Here is a 22864-nt window from a genome sequence, read left to right on the forward strand (position 1 = left end):
CTAGGCTGCTTTATTTCCTTTGATCTTGTGTGAATTGTGTTGATTGTAAATTACAATTTTTGTTAGGACTGATAACTGACGAGTATTTAAATAATACATAATGAACATTGTATTAAAGAGAATAGAATTAAACACAATTGTTTTATACAAGAAAACTGAATTAATCAATTCAATATTTTTTCGTTTTAGGGACAGAAAAAAACCCAAGACAGACCGTGTTGTTGTGTAGATGAGTTTATGGAGTTAATATTGTTCACTTTGGCGAGATTGCTGCGCTAATGGCTACACGCGTTTTTGTAATCGTCAGTGTAACTCACGCTGAGCACACCAGTCAATAAAAGTCAATGTTAATGTAACACAAACTGATCCATGCACAGCATGATATAAATGATCAGATAAACTTTATTTATTTGTAATTATTATTATTTATTTTATTTACAAAAGAAACAAAATAAATGATTGATGCCAAAAATATGAATTACTGCTTGAAAATTCGAAATCTTTGCATGTAGCCATTAGCGCACCAATCTGAGACTTCTTCACACTAAACTCTTCTACACATCAAACTTTAGCGAATTTAGTCAAAATTACGATATGCTCGACAAACTTCAAATAACTGCTGTCATGTGAGCCGGTTCAGGTCATGTGACGTGTCATGTGACAGGTGAAGTTTTATTGACTTGACTAAAAAGAATTTTGAGAAACAAATCAAAGACAACAGAAACATGAAGACCCAACGTTCCCCTGGTGGCTGACAGCTGTTACTGCAGCCCTTGTTTTCAAGTCCAATTTTATGAGCTCACGTCTGCTGATGAGCGCCCCCTGGGGGTCCATTGAGGAGTGGCGGGTGTGAGGTCGCCGACCTTCATTGAGCCTGAGAAACACAACAGAGGTTACACACAAATATTGTTGTTGTTGTTGTTGAAGACACACCTGCTGCTGCTCCTCCCGCAGTGAGTCCAGCGTCACATGACTCCCCCGCAGCCAATCACATCCGGGACGGTTGCTCACCTGAGAAGAGAACCATCGGTCAGTCAGGTGTGTGTTAAAGCATATTTTAAACGTTTTTCAACACAAAAAAAAGTCAAATAAAGAAACGCACATTCATTCCTTTTTTTAACCTTCAACTTCATTATTGCGTCAATGTCAGACGCATCACGTGACCCACAGAGGTCACCTCTGACGTCACCGGCCAGGGTTTCGTCTATTCTTACCACAAGAGCTGAAACGCCACCTGCAGAGAGCGCATGCGCACCTTTCTCCCCTCACACACACACACACACACACACACACACACACACAACCCAAAAGAAAAAGGCTCCAACACTGAGGCGTGTGCGCGTGCGCGTGCCAGCAGGCGCTGCAGTGAGAGAGAGAGAGATGATGATTTATCGTCGACAGAGTCGGTTCATCCAGAGTTCAGGGAGAATCGAGGCCCACAAACTAAATGATGTTGGAGCTCAGAGTCTGGATCACAGATTCTATCTGCGCGCGAGTGACTGAGTGTGTGTGCGTGTGTGCGCGGGTGCGTGTGCGCGCGCGTGCTCAAGGGTGTGAGGAGGAGAAGCAGATTTAATTAGTTCTGCACATTTCTGAGCGGATTCATCAATAAACTGCAGAAATAAATTATTTAACCGCACAACAACGGAGCGTGAGCCGCGCACGCGCAGACGAGCGAAACAAAAGGAAAGGAATTTATCGCGGATGCGACTGTCGTCATCAGTCAGAGTGTTTTTGTGTTTTTTTAATGAAAGAGAATCAGACGGATAACGTTCGTATGAACGCGCAGAAATAATAAAACAACAAAGTCACGAATAAATAACATCAATATGATACAAACACACAAATCACTTAACTGTACTTTTTCATACACACTCATAAATAACGATGATAAAATTAGGAAACAATAATAAGAATATTGATTTGTCAACCTTTGTGCAACGAGACGATATAAAACAATGAAAGCAAACTATATAAATATAATAGTTTCAAATGTAGATTCATATTTATTGACTACTCTGTGACTCACCATGAATGGATGAATAGCTGCACACACTCCTTAGAGATCAAGAAGTTGAAAGATGGACTTTCATTTATTGTCACCGCACACACACACACGCTGAGCAAACACACACACAACATGTTGGACACACATGCTCGAACATGTACCGTCAAACACAGAAACAACGCAAACACACTGTAACTGACACTGTGACCTCAGAGGTCAACACAAAAAACGACAGAAGTTGTGCACTAACGTTTCCAGGCCGGTGTGTGTCACTGTGACGAAATCAAAACAAAGAAGTACAATTTAAAACTTTATCGACGTGATTTTTGTTGACAATTTAAATTCAAGTTATTCTTTAAAAACACAAGTTGGATCCAAATATTAAACTTGTTTTTTATTCATCTCGTCATTTCATCATGAAGAGCTGAAGGTTGTGTGTCTGCAGGTATTGTGACACACACACACACACACACACACACACACACACACACACACACACACACACACACACACACACACACACACACACACACACACACACACACACACACACACACACACACACACACACACACACACACACACACACACTTCCATGCTTTAAATCTCAGAGTGACAGGTGTGCGATCACAGAGACAACAGGAGCTTCAGCTGTGAGTTTTGAAGACAATCCTGCAGGTCTCAGATCTGTGCAGCGATTCTGTCACATTCACAAACACACACACAGACTCACACTCACAAACACACACACACGTTTATGGGCTCGACAGGAGAATGTTTCTGGTCGTCTGCGGATCCGTCAAGAGACTCACGTGAGCTGTAAACTTGAAAGAGTTTCTCTACAGGTTTAATGGACTTTTTTTTCTGCTGCATGTAAATATTAATAAACACTTTAAATCACAACTGAGGCTTCGTTTATGGGCCATTACTTTTAAATCACACCTTGTTCAAACCCTCGTAAATCTACCTCAGCACTTTACGAGCCCGTGTGTGTGTGCGTGTGTGTGTGTGTGTGTGTGTGTGTTCAGGTTCACACACGTCAATTAGTGAAGCTCAAACAAAGGAGATGTTTTGTCATCAGGAGCTGAAACTGGATCTGCCTCACAGACACGAGCTTCACGTCACTCCAGACGAACCAGTCGTAAATCACCCGATGACATCATCACCGCTGAAGGTTGAAGGTTGGAATCCTGACAAGAGTTTGAGAGTCTCTATAGCAACGCGCCGCTGCACTCTGGCCGAGGGAACGTCAGACCTGCAGGACTAGTCGAGAGAGAGAAAAAAAAATCTCATGTTTGAACTTTTGGCTGCGACAGCATCACCTCGGGCCCGCGAGTCACGTGATCCTAAATATCTCCGTGACTGCGTGAGACCTTCAACAAATCATCGGATCGACGGCGACCACGTGACTCGAAAGTTCACCTGAGAGTTTTCTAACGATGGTTTTTTAACTTGAACCTCGTGAGACACGAAGATCCGACACGTCCTCGGATCGACGCGCATTGATCCAGAAATATGACTCGTGGCGCAGAAAACAATCCGTCAGAAAACGTGCGTCGATAAAATCTCTTCTGTCGTTTCTGCACTCAGAAAACATGACGAATGTTTTAACAATAAAACCTTCCAGTGGTGAATTATAAGCGATAATTAAATTCGAGACTCACCTCGTAAACATGTTAAATGTAAAAATGATCCAGAGAAACGTGGACGAAGCGGAAGAAAAATAATTTAGTCAACATTGTTTTTGTAAGATTTTGTTACGAGTCTTTTCTTATTAATGACGTATAATTAAACATGTATTTCTTAATAGTACACAACAATATATGTTTCAACTTTATTTGGATAAATAATATTTTAATCCAACAGTCGAGATTAAAAAAAATAACTAGTCAAATGTATTCGATTCCTTTTTGTTCAAACTGACACAACTAAATTTGAGAAATAAATTCCTGAGAGAGTAAATTATATTTATTCAGAAAAATATATTTTTTAAATTAAACAATGAGTGTCTTTGGAACGACATAAAAAAATCTAAAAATAATTTTGTCATACTTTCAGAATTTTTTAAGGTCAAAGGTTCGAGAGGTTGTAAATTATTTGACAATTATTCTGTTTTTATTTATTAATTTTTTTTGTATCACTTAAAGAAACTCCAGATTTCTGACAAATCAGCAAAAAAAAGAGAAACGGCTTCAGTTTTTACAACAAATTTACTAAAAAAAAAAAAAAGAAGAGAGTCAACACATTCATACACACTCAACACACACACGCAAGTGTTAAGTGCACGACACAGCAGATGAAACCGGGATTGTTCTCCTGTGTAAGCATTAAAAAATGTTTATATGTTAGTTATTGACGTTAAAATTGGAACAAATACATGTAAGTTGAAACGAACATTTTAATAAAAAAAAAACCAACTATATTTATAGTTATTATTCCCAGGAATAAAAAATAAAAATCCTAATATTTTGACTATATTTAGATCAATTTAAATGCGGTTTTCAGAGATTCCTTCTGTGATACATGACGTCAAAGCTGATAAACGAGGGATACGCAGTAACGACGGTCGATAAGAATCTTAAATAAATTATTTTTCATTCGTGGCTCGATGCTCAGGCCTTCAGAGATGATTTTTTTTGATGAAATTACCTTTTCAACGGGAAGACCCTCGAACACAAAGACTGCGCATGCGTAAAAGGTCCAGTAAATCCCGGTCCAGGATTCAAGGGGGAGGCCGACAGTCCGGTACTATCCGGGGCGACAGAGGTTCTGGTCAGGACGCGGGTGTTTTCTAGAGTGGGTCCACGGACCAGAGCGGGCGGGTCAGGGGGTCTGAGGCTCCTCCGCACTGGAATGAGCCTAATGGGACAGAAAACGTGTCCTCGAGGTGAACTCGGCCTTCTCTCTCGCCCCCCCCCCCAAACTTCAAGTGTCTTTCAGCTGCGAGGAGGCGACGTGGACGTTCATTTCTCCAAACTGTCCGGCGACATAAAGGGCCCGCGTTCATTTTTCACCTCCATTCTTGTCCTTTACAGAACCGCCAGCGGCCCTAGACCCGCCGATCTGCTCGGAACCAGAACACATTCTGCTTGTGTGCGACTGGGACTCGAATATTCTTCTGACTGTGACGTTTGTTTTTTTTTGACGCTAAAGTCAACAATGTTTGTCCAAAAAAAAAAGCACGCGAGACAAAAGCTCGGCAGCGTAAGAAAAGATTGATGGTGGAGGAGCCGCGTCTTTGTCGCCCCTCTGTCCCCCACCGGGCGGTTCGGGTCCATTCAGGCTCAATAATCTATCAAACTATGCGTCTGTTTCTCTTCATTTGTGCGCAAATGTGCGAAAACACCTGCGACCACAAACTCGCATTTGAAAAGATTCAAATCTCTCGAGGTGATAAATTGTTGTTGTGAACGAACACACACACACACACGCACACACACACACACGCATGATGACATCATCAAACCACAGCAGCTAGTAGCGTGTTGTTGTTTTCTGGCTTTTATTTCTTACAGTGGAAACTCGAGTCGCTCTGTGAGCGGATAGAAAACAAAACAACAACTATTCATTTGTACAAAATAAAGTCACAACAGTGTCGCTAACACATCGAGAAGGTTCTCTATGCATGCAGCTGAGGAGGAGGAAGAGGAGGAAGAGGAGGAAGAGGAGGAGGCCTCAGTTGAACAAATATTCCAGATTTAACAAATAGTGCTTCACACAAACACACACACACACACACACACACACACACACACACAGCTGTACACATTGCTTGTGGTTTGGAAACACAGTGAAAATCTTCAGTCAGCTCATTGTTATTTTTTTTTCAAAAACATCATTTGAATTAAAATGATTTTTCTTTTAAATATAAAACTATCAGTCACGGAATGAGCACAGAAACACTAATTGCGTCCGTTTATTGCGTCACACAATCATCTAAAAACACAACAACAACAACACAAACTAAAAACCTCCTAAAATTCACGAACGAATATTTTTTTTCTGTTTTTTTTCCTGCCTCTGCTGTATATTTACAAAAATAACTTTCATCATATCGACCGGTGAGTCTGAAATAAATAATTTGTGCATTTTTTTTTCTCCAGCAAACACAACCATTTTGTAAATATATTTTCCCTTCATTTCAGAATAAAAAAAGTCAAATAAATAAAAACCCTGTCACGTCGAAGGCGCCGCTGATCCATGCTGTCTCATGCAATTCTACACAACTTTGGACTTAAAGGAAAACCGCACAAAAGCAAAAGACAAAACCGAGCAGTCCCGCACAGCTCCTCTATAACCTGGTTATGTCCTCGCCGGTGCCGCTCAGTTCGTCTGCGGGCCCGCCGGTGCCGACCGAAGCGGCGGCCGCAGAACCAGCTGCCGAACCGCCGCCGCCGCCGCTGCTGCCGCCGCTGGACCCGGACGACCTGACTTTGGTGTTGGGGAGCCTGTGGTCCTTTTTCCATTTCATCCTGCGGTTCTGAAACCAGATTTTTATCTGCCGCTCGGACAGCACCAGGGTGTGCGCGATCTCGATGCGCCGCCGCCGAGTTAAATATCGGTTATAGTGGAATTCCTTCTCCAGTTCTAAGACCTGCTGGCGGGTGTAAGCTGTCCGGGACCGTTTGGACTCCGTCCCATTGTAACCCGAGTTCACTAAAAGGGGGGGGGGAAAGAAGATAGGAAAAAAAGGAAAGGAAAAGGAGGGGTAAACAAGAGTTGGCCCATGCGGAGATTTATTAGAAATGAATGTTTAAGAAGTTAAACGAGGATCCCGCTCACATCAGCTCAATTATTAATGTTAGATTTTTCTATTCCTCCATCTCTCTCTCCCCCTCTCTCTCTCCCTCTCTCCCTCAGCAGATAACAGCAGCCACATGGCGACTCTCGCTCGGCTATAAAATTTATGGTGGGTGTAATTACCAAAGCCGAGTCGTAAATCCGCCTCAATTGTGCCATTTCAAAGGTTCGCAGCTATCGAGCAACGAGATGGGAGTCAGAGGAGCTGATGGAGGAACACAAACACGAGCCTACCGGTGCTGACGTGGATCTTCTTCATCCACGGGTAGACCACCGGCTGCTTGGACGAGGCGGCCGCCGCGCTGTTGGGGTGCTCGGGGGTCGCCTGGTTGCAGGCGGACGCGGCGGCCGGCGGGGTGGCGGGAGACATGGACAGCTGCTGGGGGGTCTCGCAGGACGCCGGCTGGCCCTTCCCCGCCAGCAGGTGTGCCACCCCATGTCCCCTGTCGGGCTCGGGGATGCTGGTGCAGTTGTACGGGCGGTCCGGGAAGGTGGGACGCGGCGCGGGGTAGAGGTCCGGGTGGTGGTGCGGGTATCCGGGGTCCCTGGCGCGGCCGTAGTACTCGGGACTGTGCTCGGGGATGTAGTTGTTTTGCGAATATTCCTCACATGGAGGAAATTTGGGATCAATGTAGTTAGACTCCATCAAATACGAGCTCATGATCATTAATTTCTGGAGTGGAAAATAATTTTTCTAGCTTTGTCGTTTTTCTGCTCCATAAAGCCCTCCTACTCCTACAGCCTGTAAAGTTACTTTCACCACGTGACCCGCTGGCCCAATAGCAGCGGCGGAGCTGGTTCCCGGATAAGGAACCAGAGGTGTCGAGAACACCTACAGTCGCCATTGTGGGCAAAGACCCTCTCTCTCTCCCCCAGTGTCTCCCCTGCGTCTCTCCACCCCCCACTCTCTCTCTCCTCAACCACAGCCATTGATCTTGGGGACCAAACTAGTGGGTAGTTGCTGACCGAGCGAAAAGCAAACAGGCAAAAAAAATAATCCAGTCTCAATTATTCAGAGGGACAAAAGCTGTTGTTTCCTCCATCAGTCGCTACACAAACTCCTGATTAATTAATGAGGCAGAAGACTATTAATAACCAGACGTCTCTGGTGTGCGTCGTTGCGAGACTCTTCCGCCGATCTTTAACGCCGACCAACAGGAAATCTATTTTAGTTTCGCTCCTTCGTTGCATCTCGGGCTCATTCTTTCCCACTTTGGTTTGATTCAGAGCCGGCCACGGTGACGTGGAGGCCCCCGAGTGGGGACCCACTTGAGGCCCCTCCTGCAGATTGTCCTTAGTACCAATCCAGGACTTGTGAAGTCACTAATAACCGGAACCAGACTGAAGTGGTCGACATTCATCTGAAGTATCCGTGTTATGATTACGACTGTGTATTAAGAATCAAGCGATAGATACATGGGTCACGACACATGGGCAACGATACGATATAATCAGTTTCTTTTAAAGAATTGAATTGCGGTTAAACTGTCCTTGCACGGTGCCTTTACATGCTTAACATCAGCGAATAAATACAATGGAAATTTCAATGTTAATTGTTATTTAAAAAATCAATAAAGTGTTGTTGAATATCGATACGGAATGGTAAAGAAAGAAAATAAAGCATTATATACAGTAAGTGTATATATAAGTGTATCAAGGTTTTATCTGACTACTATTTTTTCAATACATTCATTCATTCATTGTCTACATTATAATTAATATTATATAATTACAGATACTCTTTAGAATCAGAAACTTGTATTCCCAAGTGTTGTAAACACAACACAGGAACTATTTTGTGGATTTTTGTGTAACAGAATAATCATTAAAAAAAAGGATTAATAAAATACAATAAATTACAAATAAAATAAGACCAATTACCATAAAATGGCATATAATAAATAAATAAAAAAACATTACATTTAATTAAATATTATTCATTAGCTAGAAAGGCATCCATTGATCTATCCATTTATTATGATCCCATTGTTAAATATAAAACTACACCCAACACCTTCCACCCCCAAAACTACCACCATCACTCCTCAAAGTAACAATGATAAACAAAGTACATTCAAAAATAAGTATTTAATCAATTTCAAATTGGATTCATTCACCTCTAGAGCCAGATTTCCAAATGAATTTTCTTCCCACTGTTAATGTTATTACGATGATTACTATCAATATTGTTTTAATGGTTATTGTAGGATCATGGTGCCAGAGGAGGCCGGTCCGGTGGTTGCAGCTTCATGGTCATGGGAACATAAACAAGCTTTAATAAACGACATGAGCAGTAAATAACGATCGTGAATGTTGCTGCGTTTTTTTCTGGTTCCATTAATGTGATTTTATTGACTCGCCTGCTGCTCCGTGTCAGTGTGAGACCAACATGTCCAACAGTAAAAGGGAGAGAACATGCATGTGTTTGCAGAGGCGGCTGCGCAGGTTGGATGGCCGCGGGCGGGATTGGATGCGAGGCCCCGCTGTTTTATCAGCATCTGAAGTATGAAACAAACGTTCGTTTCCTCGCAGACCTGGAGCCTCTGCTCGATATAAACATGGAGCCACAACCTTTATCCCAACATCCCATATAGATAGAACATTTGCTACAATTCAATCTGACTTGCATTATGAATAAAAACTGAATGTTGTAAAGTGTTTGAAGTGAAGCGAAAAAGATTCATTGTCAGAGTTGGTGATGTAGTTTTGGACATAATCTTGCAGACAAAAGTCATGTGACAGGGTCCGATCTGAGACGGACAAGGTGACAAATCCATCAACCAGGAGCCACACTTGACGTATACTTGTGTACTTGTGTGGTACACCTAGAGTTTGTGTAACAGGAGCTCAAATATCTCATGAACTCAGAGATCACCAGTGAACCAGGTCTCAGGGTCACTCTGCTCTTCTAGACCTGGCGGGTCAAGCCGACCTCACATGGACGCCAAATGTTCCCTCATGTTCCAGCAATTCCAAGAGGTTTTCACATCAGAACGAGTCCCTCATGTGAAGACTAACTCAAAACAATCCCTGGACTCAATTTTAGCAGCTGTTTTGATGGACACACAGCTGGATGTCTGAACACATGCATCAAACTCAAGTCATGGTCGGTTGACTCACATCAGATTAACCTTGATATTGTGACCTGTAAGGATGTCAGTGTGTAATATAATCCAAGTATCACATTTTATTAATGTCAATAATTGTACAGTCTTCTTATTATAGTATCTACAATCGCAATAGAAAGGAATTTGTCATTAGATTTTACTTTATTAGTCGCACAAGGGGAATTTGTTAGTTTTGTTTGGTGAGTGTTTGATAGTAATTATATATATACATTGATCCTCCAAAAATCAAAATGTATTTCACAATAAGTTGACATCTTATACATTTTGTTCAACCCATGACTTTAACTGCTTGATGATTTGTTCCCCTTGTGTTTGAAACCCCTGTTCAAGACTGAGTCTTCTTGTCACTGATACAAATTGTGTCAGGAGTAGGATAATACTGGAAGAGTTTATTAAAGGGCAACTAGAGGGAAAACTGAACTCTCCTGACATGTTTCAAATGTTAAAGTCTTCCTCTCAAAGATGCAGTAAGTCCCTTATCATGACCATGTTTATTACTCTTTAAAGTTGCTCTAGAATCTGGGCGAACGAGAGGTTACGAGAGCAAAGTCCATTATGACATAATATAGGCTTCACTCCTCCTCCGTCCAGCTGTAATCATGCCCCGCTTTGTTTGTACAACAAGTTCCTTTGAGGTGGAGACATCCAGAATTGATGACACACAGTGAATAACCTCCATGCTTGACCAATCACAGCAGAGTGTGTGTAATTATGGTCAACAAGATTTCTTCAGAAAATGATTTTTCACTGGGCTGTGTTTAAGATAATTTTTTTAAGTGAATAATTCAATGAATAGAGTTTTTTTTACAAACAGACACACATGTATGATACAATACTGACTCTTTCAAGAAACATCTTAAGGCGTTTTTATTTGTTCAGGCTTTTCCTTGATTTACTGAAACTCCTGTGTTTTTCTCAGTGTTATCTTGAGCTTTAAAGTATATATTTTATTGAGTACCGTTTTGATTGTTTAGGCGCTTTGTGACCCTGGTCTGGAAAAGTGCTATATAAATACAAATGACCTACTTACTTACTTACAATAGAGTCACACATCTCTTTAAGAGACACTAAAACGTTTGTTGGTCTTTAACTTGAAGGACCAACAAATACTGAAGTCAATCATCGTCACATTTTATACTGAGGCTGTTGTGATGTTATTTAATAACTTTATTTTTTAATTTGTATAAACTAAGACTTTTTACCCCAATTATATATTCATATAAATATTATTGAGGGACAAAACATACTCAAAAAAACGACAAAAGCGCAGGACAAAAGTCCGACGACAAAAACCCTAGTGTCATATTTAGAGAATAGTAAGGAATAATATAATTAAATGCAAAATAAAATAGTTTATACGTGATCTTTGACCTCATGAGGTTCACATAGATAGTCAGAGCACTTTGCACATGTCTGATCATGATCCACGTCTTCAATATCAACATTACTACATCTACAGTAAAAGTTACGTGTCATTGATGACCTTCAGTCTTTCAATCTAGTAAGTCATTGTCAACTATATTGATCTGTCAACAACATGTGACATCTCCTGCACGTGAAACAACCAAACCTTCAAAACCTTCTTGATTCCAGATGAACTACACAACAACATCCAATCACATCTTAATGAAAAGGTACTCACAACTTTATGAGATAAAAAACAAATGAAAAGATAATAATCAGGTTTCTAAGCCGACGAGTTCAATTCTCAAGTTGAAGGTGACAAACCACACACAGCTTTTGTGAGTCACAGCCATGTTTTCACCAACACACACACAAAGTCAATCATACACAGAAGCTGATGATCATAACAAGTGGAAAACAGAATCTTCTGTGTGTGAAATTGAGTCACATCTGTGAAGACTGAAGTTGCGTTCATGTGTAACACGACCAACACGAGCACTGGTTCAACACAATAGCAGCAGGAAGTGAATCAACCAGATAGGATTTGTGGTGTGTAGGTACAACTTGAGTTCTTACGCAGTCATGACCAAAACAAAGCTAACACGTTAGCGTCGTCTTACCTGGTCTCTCTCCTTCTACATTATCGTTCAGGCTTCATGTTTGCAGCGTTCTTTTCCTTCGCCAGGAGTGTCACGTGACCACCCGGGCCGGGTCAGCTGACTGCAGACTCTGCAGGACGAGACAGCAGTGATTATGTCATTCTTACGAGGGTGAGATCATCAGAGCTCGAGCAGACGCAGCCGAGAAATAGGTTCAACAAACCACAGAGAGAGAAAGTCTGAGGAATTAATCAAGACTAACTGTTGTTATTGTGTTCGTGGTTCATCAATGTGGATCTTAAAATCACTATCGTCCTAAATTATGTACAGTGACTGTCGCGTGGGGCCGTCGAGCCAATAAAGACCATCATTAAATTAAAAAATATATTATAAAATTACTTTTTATAACAAAGCTAAATTAAGTACATTTTTTAATTTAGAAAAATTTGGAATATTATTTCAATTTACTTCAAAATAGTTTTGAGGAATAAGTGATACTCGCAAAAAGTACTAATAATTAAAAAGGAAAAAGAGTGAAATAACTAAAACAAAACAAAAACGTATTAAACATTTTAGTCAACCCTCAAATTAATATATATGTGATCTTTGACCTCATGCGGCCGCAGGCCTCACTTGCCCAGGTCCGCTCTATGGAGACCCCGTGAATGAAGTCTGATGTGTTATCTCATGGTTAAAAAGTGACCCATAGGCCTGAAAACAATGTGCTTGTGGTATCCCTTGTGTTGTCTCTTGGTCAAGGTGAACGACCTCCACCACTGCATATGTATTTCTTGAAGTCAGGGAGGTGGGGTCACCTTGACCCCGAGATAACTAAACAAGTGTTTTTAAATCAATGAAAATGACAATAGAAATGATGGTCTATCTGAGGCAGGGGTGTCACACCTTGTGGCAAACAAAGTGTATATTTACCAACTGTAACAGGAAGTATTAGATTGTGATAATGTCCATCTTAAATGATCTCAGTGTTCGTTTTCCTTCATCAGACATCAAATTCCTTCAGCATCTGTCTCCACTTACCCTATGTTCCTTATCTTATCTTAAGCTCTGGCATCTTTTTACGAAACCAACATGAACATAAATCAGCCAACATTCCGACGGGCCACCTAAAATGACCTGGCGGGCCAGAATTGGCCCACGGGCCTTCAGTTTGAAAGATTTTAATTCAAGACATCACAGTGAGATCATCTGTCAATCAACGATTTAATGATCCACTTGTCACGCATCAGAAAGTGTAGTTTTCTACAAAAAGCAGCTCAAGGCTTCCAGGAGTTACCGTAATCTCTGTAGTAGACGAGAAACAGGAGTTCAGACCGAAGCTCTTATCGCGCTGACGTGTTTTTGTTTGTGCAGATTGTCCTCATGACACCGACTTGGCTCGCGACGTCTCCTCCTCGTTATAAAGTGATTTCAAACTTTAATCTTCAATTATTCCACGGTTAACGAGGCCGCGTGTTTCATCCGTCACGCTGACAACAAACATCAACTTCAACATAAAAGCATCACGTCCCGCCCGCAGCCGTGTCAGAATAAAAGCAGCACCTAATGAAAGTGCCTGTGTGGTGAATAAAGATTTCATCCAGAGCAGTAAAAATGATTTGTGTGATCTGGAGCCGACAGCGACGGCAACCCTCTCCCCCTACTCCATCAGCGAAAGATAAACACAGAGAAACCATTAACAAGTTTTAATCGCGACATCGTCCACTTCTGACCGCGTCACTGGAGGTCCGATCTTATCTGGGCCGAGGGCCGGTCCAAACATGTCAGGCGGCTCTCAGTGTCAAGAGAGACGAGTCGACCACTTAAGGGCTCTGAGAGCAGACGGACGACTTCTGCTGCCTCTCAACTCACAAATGATTTTACTGTGACGGGGAAAGAAACAAGGACTAGTGGATCAAACAAGCCATGATTTGATCAAATAATTGATCCAGGATCAGATAGAAAACGCTTAAGTTTGAGACTTGTTCTCTACAGTCGTCAACCTAACCTCCGACCTCTCTCTACAGGTCAAGTCAAGTCACATGTTCTTACAGTATTTGGGCAAATCAAGTCATTAGTTCATCCATTTAAATGTTAATTTCATATCTAAAAAACACACAGTCAGCGTAAACATAAACAAGCGGAAATAGTTACACACTTAAACAAATGAGTAGTTAAAGTAACTGTAACAGCGATAGTTCAAGTGTCAACTAGTTTGGGCAACAACAAGTACAAACAGGTTCAAATAAACAAAAGAAAATTGTAGGTAAACACAGAGAACTATGTAGATGCATTTAAATAAGTACATCATAAACGGTGCAATAACATTCAGATGCAGATGTTTGGCTGTGTATTTATGTTAGATTTAAGTCATTAAATTCAAATATATATCGCAAATGTTGAAACGGTGCATAAATATATACATATATACAGCATCTATTTTTTACTGCTGTGCAAATGGTATTGCCCATTTTCTAGTTTTAATTGTTACACGTGGAACATTAATAAACACGTTTCTTAAAAGCAAATTCATTAATAAATGTTTATTTGGGCTTTTATATTGTAAGAGGAAGCATTTTGTCTAGGGATAAATATCTATATTTACATTTCTCTGGACATAAGAATGTGTTGGTACAACATTAAAGATGAACTTGTTTGACCTTTTTTTTACCCTGTATTTACAGTGTTTTAAGTGAAATTTTATGTCAATGGACTCTCGTTTGCATGGTTATTGAGTCGTTGTTGATCATCAAGCAAATGTATTGAAATTAAATGAGCCACATACACTAACACACATACTATCACACGCACGAAAAACACAATCGTGCCGCGGAATCTTCCTGCTCTTGTTCGCCGAGACGTTTCACCTCCAGCTCGGATGTTAGGAGCGTTTTATTGAGCCATAAAAGTCGTAAATCAGTCGCTTTTAAACGACCTCCGCTCGGGAGCGTGTTCTACACGATCTGCGGCCTGAGCGTGCAGACGAGCTGGACAGTCTTCTTCTTCTTCTTCTTCTTCTCCTCCAGAGGAGGATGTTCAGTGGGTTCTGTTTCTCGAGGATTCTCAGTCGCCCATGTATTCCTGTAGAGACGCATTTGCGACTGTTGTTTTTTTCACACAAATTCGGTTCTACAGGGTACATATAGACGACTCATCTGGGTCAGGGAGGAGGTCCAGGTCTTCACAAAAAACCCGCGGGTACAAGAGTGTGTGTGTGTGTGTCGCGTCGATATGAATATTCACGCAGACACGCAGAGGCAACAAAGAGTCGGCGTGACAGCAGCATGAAAAATAACTTTCCATTGTCGCAGTCGCTTCTATTACCATAGTGACCGCTCGGTAACCTTTTCCTCTGACACTCGCGCGGCTAATGAGAGAAAGTGCGCGTGAAAAATGAAATATCACACACGTGACCAGGGAGGATTTAAAAATAATAAAACACTCGGATCAGATCGATGTGCTTGATCAGTAACACACTCCAGTCACACACAAAAAACATCTTCATTATATGCAAGAAGGGAATAAAATGACTGAAAGTAATGTTCTTTTCTGCCATGTTGGACTATTAATGGAAACACGCTGATGCTTTTACTCTTTTAATTACATGTTGATCTTTGAAACAACAAATCACTTCATTTGTTTTCAGTAGTACTGGGGGAATCTAAATACATTTAGCATCACGTGTTCTTTTGTGTCGTTTTTTTTATCTGCTCGGTCAACGTACAGCAAATAAAAGACCTAAATGAATGTTCGTTAAAATGTATTTGTGGTTAAACCATCCACATTTGAGGTAAACAAATAACGTATTTATTGTCAAAGAAAGAGATAATTGCCTCATGTGTGAAGAATAAAGAAACAACTTTTGCATTTAAGCTTCAAATATAGTGCAACCCTTTAACTATTTAATAGACAACACTATTTAATACATTGTTAGAGATAATTCAATTATATGATAATGTATAAATAACTTTAAAATACGCAAAGAAAATACTGCCTTTTCGTTATTTAAAAGACCTTAAATCATCCAAAAATATTATTTCTAAAATTAGTTAGAAACCATTGACGCGACATTTCTTTCACAATAAAGTGCAACCAATAACGAAAGCAGCGGCTGCAGAAAATTAAATAAATGATTAAAATAAAAAGAAAATATATAATGTTATCATAGAACTTCATAGCAAAAGCTAAATGATAATATTAAATTGACAACATTATTGTCCTTTTTACAAACTTACACAAACATGTTTTTTGGCTAAACACTGTAAACATTAGCTATAGCAGGCTAGTTTGTCAACATTGCGTTTGTAACGTTATAGTCCAGCACTGGTGTAAATACATTACATTAGTAATTCTAAACTTTACTCACGTTTCTTGTTGGCAGCTTTTCCACAGTTTGAAGTCCAGTTAAAGGGGAAACTAACTTGGAATCTCTGATGCTAGCTGGTTGACATGTTAGCAACTGCTAGCTAGCTAGCTAGCAACAAGCTAGGTCACCTGACCAATGTCCTACTTTTAGATTGATAGACTTTATTATTTTACGATGATTTTAAATGAATACATCTCTTCGATATTGCATTGTATCAGTTGGTTTTCAAGTATTATTAACTGCACATGCAAACGAAAAAAAACTTCAGTGTAAAACAACTTCCGGTCCGTTCAATGACAGTCAGGAAACGCCGATGTCAAACACAACAACAACTTATATCACACACGAATACACAACATAGTGTGTTACTTAAAATAAGAAAACACGAAATCCAAAGCCGGTAAAATCAACATTACCAAACGCAAAAGCTTATTTCGATCTAAAAATAGAAAAAATCTTTCTATTTCATGTTTAAGGTTTGAAACTTTTTTTTTAAACCTCCGTGAGAAACCAGTTCGCTAGAAACGTTCAGGCATTCAGTCCCGCTGTGACCCCTGCGTGACCCCGGCTGCTCGACGCTTCCAATAGTTCACTGCCACACGTTATTGATGGAAGCGACAGCAGCGAATTCCTCCTTCCCCGCAAATGGCTCTCGGATCGCGCACCTTAGTTCAATAACTAGTTCTGATGCGGAGGCAGAAGGAACGAGGCCCTCGGGCGGATTAATTTGAGCTTTCATTTGTTCGTTTGAGGGATCGTGGGCTCGCAGCAGAATAAATCCGAGCAGACTCCACGTTGGATGCCGGTGTGGCCATGCTCGGTGTGTTTTTAATTTGGGACCCAGCAAGCAGCCCGGCGTTGACCTGGATGTGTAATATCAGCAGCTCCTTTTAATCAACTCTTTAACCTAATAGCCTCCACGCGTGGAAACACGTCAGTGGCTCCTCGGGAGAGTCCAAGTTTTAATGAAGTGAGCAGACTTGTTGGATGTGAATTACACTCTGGCAGCAGAAGCAGACGATGACTTATCGCCACACAACTTCTTTCTCCACGTACAGTGAAAGAAGTTTGAGTTGCATAACAAAACACTGGGATATCAGAAGAAACTCAAAATATGTATTTTTAAATCGCACACAAATCAAGTGTGACACTCACTCTCATCTGGACTCCGCCTTCAGTCTGACCGCAGACAACATCTGGAAACAAAAGAAAAACGATGTTTTTTTAGACGAATTGGAACATAAATAAGTATATTTTATTATCCAGAATAATACTTAAATTGCGTTTTTATGTGTACATGTGGAAATATTTGTGACGCGTTTAAATATACATTTTGCTCACGTGTGAAACAGATACACAACTTGTTATTGATCAGGATTATTGATCAATAAAAATAGCTGATTTAATTAATATATAATAGTATTAGATCATTTATCTTATTATAAATATGGACACACGTGTCCGTAAAAAATACACACAACGAGAAAAAATGTTTTATCCCCGAAAGAAAATCTAAATGTATAATTTCTGTTATTTTTGGTTATTAACATGACAAATACATGGATTCACTCCTAAAAGTCAAATGAAGGCAGGGTTTTGTTTGTGTCTCGTCGTTAATGATTCTGACCCAGAATTTGATTTTTGGAGAAACGAACAGAACCGACACGAAGGACGAGCAGAGGACACCGACCGAATCCACAGGCGGTTCGGTGATGTGAGAATGTTCTATGAATAGAAATCCCGAGATTCCGCCTGAGTGATGGAGAGACGAGCGAGGAGTCGCGACTCGTGTCTTCAGACGGAATAAATAAATGGTTCTGGAAGGTTCGCTTCACCTGCAGGTGACCTGGGAGGTGAGTGATGACGCTGCAGGTCAGGGAGGTGTAGTTTCACCTTCACGGACATTCTTAAATTCCCAAATATACAAAACACACGCGTTTTTGTTTCTTCTTTCAAATATCCGCAGTAGAAGATCTGAATCAGTTAAAACATTTAAATAAATGATGATATCATTATGATAATATTAGATTTTTTTATCGAGATCAAATAATTGAGCGTTTTGATTTTTTATTTATTGTGAAATACATTTCCGTAATTTCCCATAAAGATCACGTGACGAGGTCCAGGTTTCCCCTCTGAAGATCCAGGCTGAAGTGTGTAAACTTATTTAAACACTCGCCGTGACAAAAGCGTGAGTGGAAGTCTTTGTGAGTAAAGAAATCATCGCCGCAGCCTGCAGCTCCAAAAAAGCCTCGTTTTTAATTTACTGCCAGGCTGATCTGCATCAGAGGAGGAACTCCTCTTCATTCTTCAGACTTTTATCTGTGCCCAGAGACTCCGCGATGACAGAGTTTCCCTCCGGCAGTGAAGAAGTAGGACAAGTGCGATCACGTCTTCTGATGCAGACGATCACAGGCCACACTTGGCGCGCACAGCGCCCCCTATCGGCGCTGCGGTCGTGCCAGCAACAGCGAGGGTTTTATTGGAGCGTCAACGGCCTCCAGAAGCATCAACACGAACCCCATATAAAAACCCACATGTTGACCACGTTGCAATGAACTTAGAAGCGAGTTCTCGACTCAACTTTGTCCAACTCTGGAGGAGAACATGAGAGGTTATAGCGGTGGCTGTTGTGAGGGGCCAGGGTTTAAAATAACAATAGTGAAAAGCATAATGTAGAGCAATAAAATAAAGCTTAATATGCTCAAATAATAATATTTAATATACATTGCATTTTTAAAAGCGATTTTCCCCGAATCGTTTTAATGTAAACCTGCTTTTTTCGCATCAATAAATACCGAAAAAGTGACAAAAGTCCTAAAAAAAATCTTAGGCTATTAATGAATAATATAATTAAATACAAACTTCAATTGTTAGTTCTACATGATCTCTCGAGGGCCAAATACATACAGTCAAAGGGCCGCATCTTTGCCCAGGACTTCTCTAAAGGATGAACCAAAATAGGATTTATAAACAACACACTCAGTGACACACGTGTTCACACACACATGTTGTGCATCAAATTCGTCTCATAGAGCTCGAGCTGCAGGTGGGGGGCCAAAGGTGGGTTGTTGAGAGAAATTGGACCAACGCAACACCGTTGTAAAGGTCTTGACTCATCGCTTGCTGAGAACCCTACAGCTCCGGGTTATTGTGTCATGACCTAATAAATCACTACACGTTTTTTGAGTGTGATCTAATTGTACAAACTCGCCTGAGCTTGTACTGGATCACGTGAATAGTTTATTTATTTTAGCAGCAGATTTAAACCACAACACACACACACACACATCTAAAAACGTGACATCGTTATTGATGAACGAATGAATATTTTCTGTGAGCGACTGAAGGTCTTTAAATGATCCTTTCTCTCCTCACACGCAAAAATTCTGGTTCTGGTTCGGCTCTTAAATACATCAGAAACACAAGCGAGCCTCTTAAAGCTGCTGAGTTAAAGACACCGTAAATATCCTACGAATTACAACACAGATAATGGACATTACAATAAAAAAGACCAACACCCGGTGGTGCGTTCACGTCCTACGGAAGTCAAAGCCACACTCACTTCAAGAGAAGAACCGGGTCCACGGAGAGTCCGGAGCAGCTCCCGGCGCTGACCGCCGCCGAGACCTCAGTGTGAAGGGGGGGACCAGCAGCTGCGGAGCCGGACACTTAAGATTATATATGATGTGGATATGTCGAAGGTTCGTCAGCTCTTCAGGCCATAAACTCACTTAAACGACGTCACGTGTTTCCTGCGCGCCACTCACAGACCCGCTCGCGGCCATTGGCACATGTAACCTCGTAAACTTTTAAAATAGCCAAAAGTAGGATTTCGATCTATTATTGGCGAGGGTGTCAGAGGCCGAGGAGGCGCGCGAGCCGCGAGAGGTGAGTCCCTTTTACTTCTAACCGAGGCGGGTCAGGCTGGAGGTTCCGGCCGTTTGGTCTCCAGGAAGTTTGAACCAACAGGAAACTGGTCATAAACTTTTATGGCTCTGCAGCGGACACTCCAGCGGAAAACACTTTATTTCTGCTCAAAGGCACAGGATGTTGACACGGACACAACACGGATGAAACAAGCCACTCACGATCACGCCGGTCATTGAACGCACCACACGACAGTTTACAAGTGTTTCTCATGACTCGTCACAACATTTTATGAACTCAATTGACGCCATTAAACGGAAGTCGCACGTAGGTGTCGTCACACATCAATGAAGGATCTTAAGTCAAGGCAGCGAGATCACGTGACACCTGAAATATTAATACCTTTATCGTCTGGGATATCATCTGTGGATCTTTATTCAGTGTGTCCACGTTATTCTTATGTTCTGTGGACTTCAGTCAAACTCGTTCAGAATCGTCGTCACAGAAGCTAATTAATTTAGAAATGCATCGATGGATCAGAAGTGATCGGTGTTCGATACATTAGATCGAGACCCGCAGTTGTAATTGGTGATGGAGCGATGATGTCATGGCTCCCATACGGTTCATCTGGAGGTCAGTGGCGCTGGTGCCGGGGTGGGGGTGGGTTTATGGGAGGGGGTGGGAGACCACCGCGACCCCTCTTTTTTTTTTGTTTTACTCCTTCACTTTGATCTTCGAGTCCTTCTTCCACTTCATGCGCCGGTTCTGGAACCAGATCTTGATCTGTCTCTCGTTCAGGCACAACGTGTGCGCGATCTCCACGCGCCTGCGCCGACTCAGGTACCGGTTGAAGTGGAACTCCTTCTCCAGCTCCAGAGTCTGGTACCGAGTGTAGCTGGTCCTGGACCGCTTCCCCTCGGATTCTGATGTGGTACCAGAGCCGGTTAGCGACCAGATCAAGAAGAAAGAGTCAACATTTGTTTTTTATATTTGGGTTCTAAAACATCGTCCACTTTCCCGCCAGTGTATTATATAAAATACGCAATTTTTTGGGGAGAAAATTCGCCAAAACAGTCTTAATAAATAAATGAATAATCGAATTAATATATGGAAATATATAAGTTTATTGATCACTTAATAAAATAATTAGGGGAAATACAATGACCCTTAGACTGGGTCATTTTTTAAACAAAATCTGATTATAATATTCTAAATAAACTGTGATCAAGCTGAAGATAAAACAATATATTTTTGGTTATTTGATGGTCATTTTCACTTTCCGTCAATATACGCAAATTCATGAAAAGGCTCTCGATTGTATATTAAACAAAAATGGTTTCCACATTAGTGCAGCCGCACATTTGTGTAGCGACACAAGTCGCTGTTGTTACGGCCTCGGTCCGGCTGCAGCAGAACTATTCAAATGATGCAGAGGTGAAGAGTTCAGGACTGGGTCAGAGGACGAAGTTTCCAGAGTTCACTGCGAGGTGAAAGCTCCACAAACACAAACACGCAGACGCGGAATTGTGATTTTATCAATTGTGATCGTAGATTTTCTCCTTTTATCCAATTATCGCGCAATAAATCAGAGCAGATCACCTCTTCACCAGAACCGAGCAGGTTTACGAGCTCGGGATGTCTTTGTCGTAAAATTTATGACCTGACTTTTTATTATTTCCACGTTTGGCCAATAAAACTCGGAGGGAAAGTGGACGAGCGGAGTTGAGAACTTTACCGTGGTTCATGTGCAGTTTGGTCATCCACGGGTAGATCTGCGGCTCGGACTCGTCGTCCCTCCGCTGGTTCTGGTTTCGCTTGGCCGTCGCTTTCCCGTGGTTCCTGACGCCGTCCGGGCGAACCCCGGCGACTCCCGGGTTCGCGCTCCGCTCCGGGTCTCGGTCCGCCGCGCGTCCGCGTCCGTCCGCGGTCGAGCCCGACACCAGGAGCGGCTCCACGGGGGGATCCGCCGCCCTTCGCAGGCTGGTCAACCTCTCCACAGAGGTCGGGCTCTGGACGGAACCGGGGAAGTCCAGCTCGTAGTCGCGCACGAATCCGAGCATACCGCCGAGAGAAGCGGGCGCGTCGACGTGCGTGTTCATGCCAAGTGTTTTTGCGACACTTGCGACTATTTCCGTGTTGTTTCCGCGCTCATCGTTCAGCTTTTGGACAATTCCGAGAAACAAAAAAACGGAACCAGACCTCCAGGATCCAGGTGCAGGCGAGAGGTGCTGCCCAAATATGGCATATTGGTCCTGGTCACGTGTGCGTGTTGGCCACTCATAAATTGGCTTTGATACTCTACGGGGGTTTTGATGAATGGGTGAAACGTGTCCAGTAAACTTTGAGCTGGTGTGCTGGTCCAGACTGGAGGGGCTCAGGGGCGGACGGTGGGACAAGAGCGTCATCTGGCGTCTGGTATGGGGAGGGACGGCCAGGGGCCGAGCAGCACCGACACAGACGTGACTGACAGCTCCGTCAACAACAGTCCCACAAACGGTACCGAGCCGAGACTTTTTGTATCGCCACAAAACACCCAACACACACTTCCGGTCGGCCACTGCTGCTCCACTACACAACAAAACCCACAGTGACCCTCTAGAACCATAAATCCGATCACAAAACTGTCAGAACCGGTTGAGTTGTTCCCCCCAAAAAATCAGCCAAAAACGCGATATGAAGTCAGTTTCACCCG

The 22864-nt window shown here is 41.9% G+C and overlaps 2 protein-coding genes and 1 long non-coding RNA gene across 3 annotated transcripts; all 3 read right to left on the bottom strand.

Moving 5' to 3' along the window:
* Positions 1-875: 875 nt before the first annotated feature.
* LOC148059229 (uncharacterized) lies at positions 876-16511 on the bottom strand. The gene is made up of 3 exons (XR_015709372.1): positions 16303-16511; positions 11961-12069; positions 876-1011 (listed from the first exon to the last, which is right to left on the bottom strand). It is a non-coding gene; the product is annotated as an uncharacterized LOC148059229 (long non-coding RNA).
* hoxc4a (homeobox C4a) lies at positions 6284-7674 on the bottom strand. Its single transcript, XM_087781022.1, has 2 exons — positions 7043-7674; positions 6284-6664 (listed from the first exon to the last, which is right to left on the bottom strand). The coding sequence occupies exons 1-2, from the start codon at positions 7473-7475 to the stop codon at positions 6300-6302; spliced, it is 798 nt and encodes a 265-aa protein (XP_087637148.1). The 5' UTR covers positions 7476-7674; the 3' UTR covers positions 6284-6299.
* Positions 16512-20613: 4102 nt separating the features above from the next.
* On the bottom strand, positions 20614-22232 carry hoxc5a (homeobox C5a). The gene is made up of 2 exons (XM_087781506.1): positions 21908-22232; positions 20614-21095 (listed from the first exon to the last, which is right to left on the bottom strand). The coding sequence occupies exons 1-2, from the start codon at positions 22230-22232 to the stop codon at positions 20887-20889; spliced, it is 534 nt and encodes a 177-aa protein (XP_087637632.1). The 3' UTR covers positions 20614-20886.
* Positions 22233-22864: the final 632 nt, after the last annotated feature.

Source organism: Callionymus lyra, chromosome 19 (genome assembly GCF_982586985.1).
Source record: "Callionymus lyra chromosome 19, fCalLyr1.hap1.1, whole genome shotgun sequence".
Lineage (NCBI taxonomy): Eukaryota > Metazoa > Chordata > Actinopteri > Syngnathiformes > Callionymidae > Callionymus > Callionymus lyra.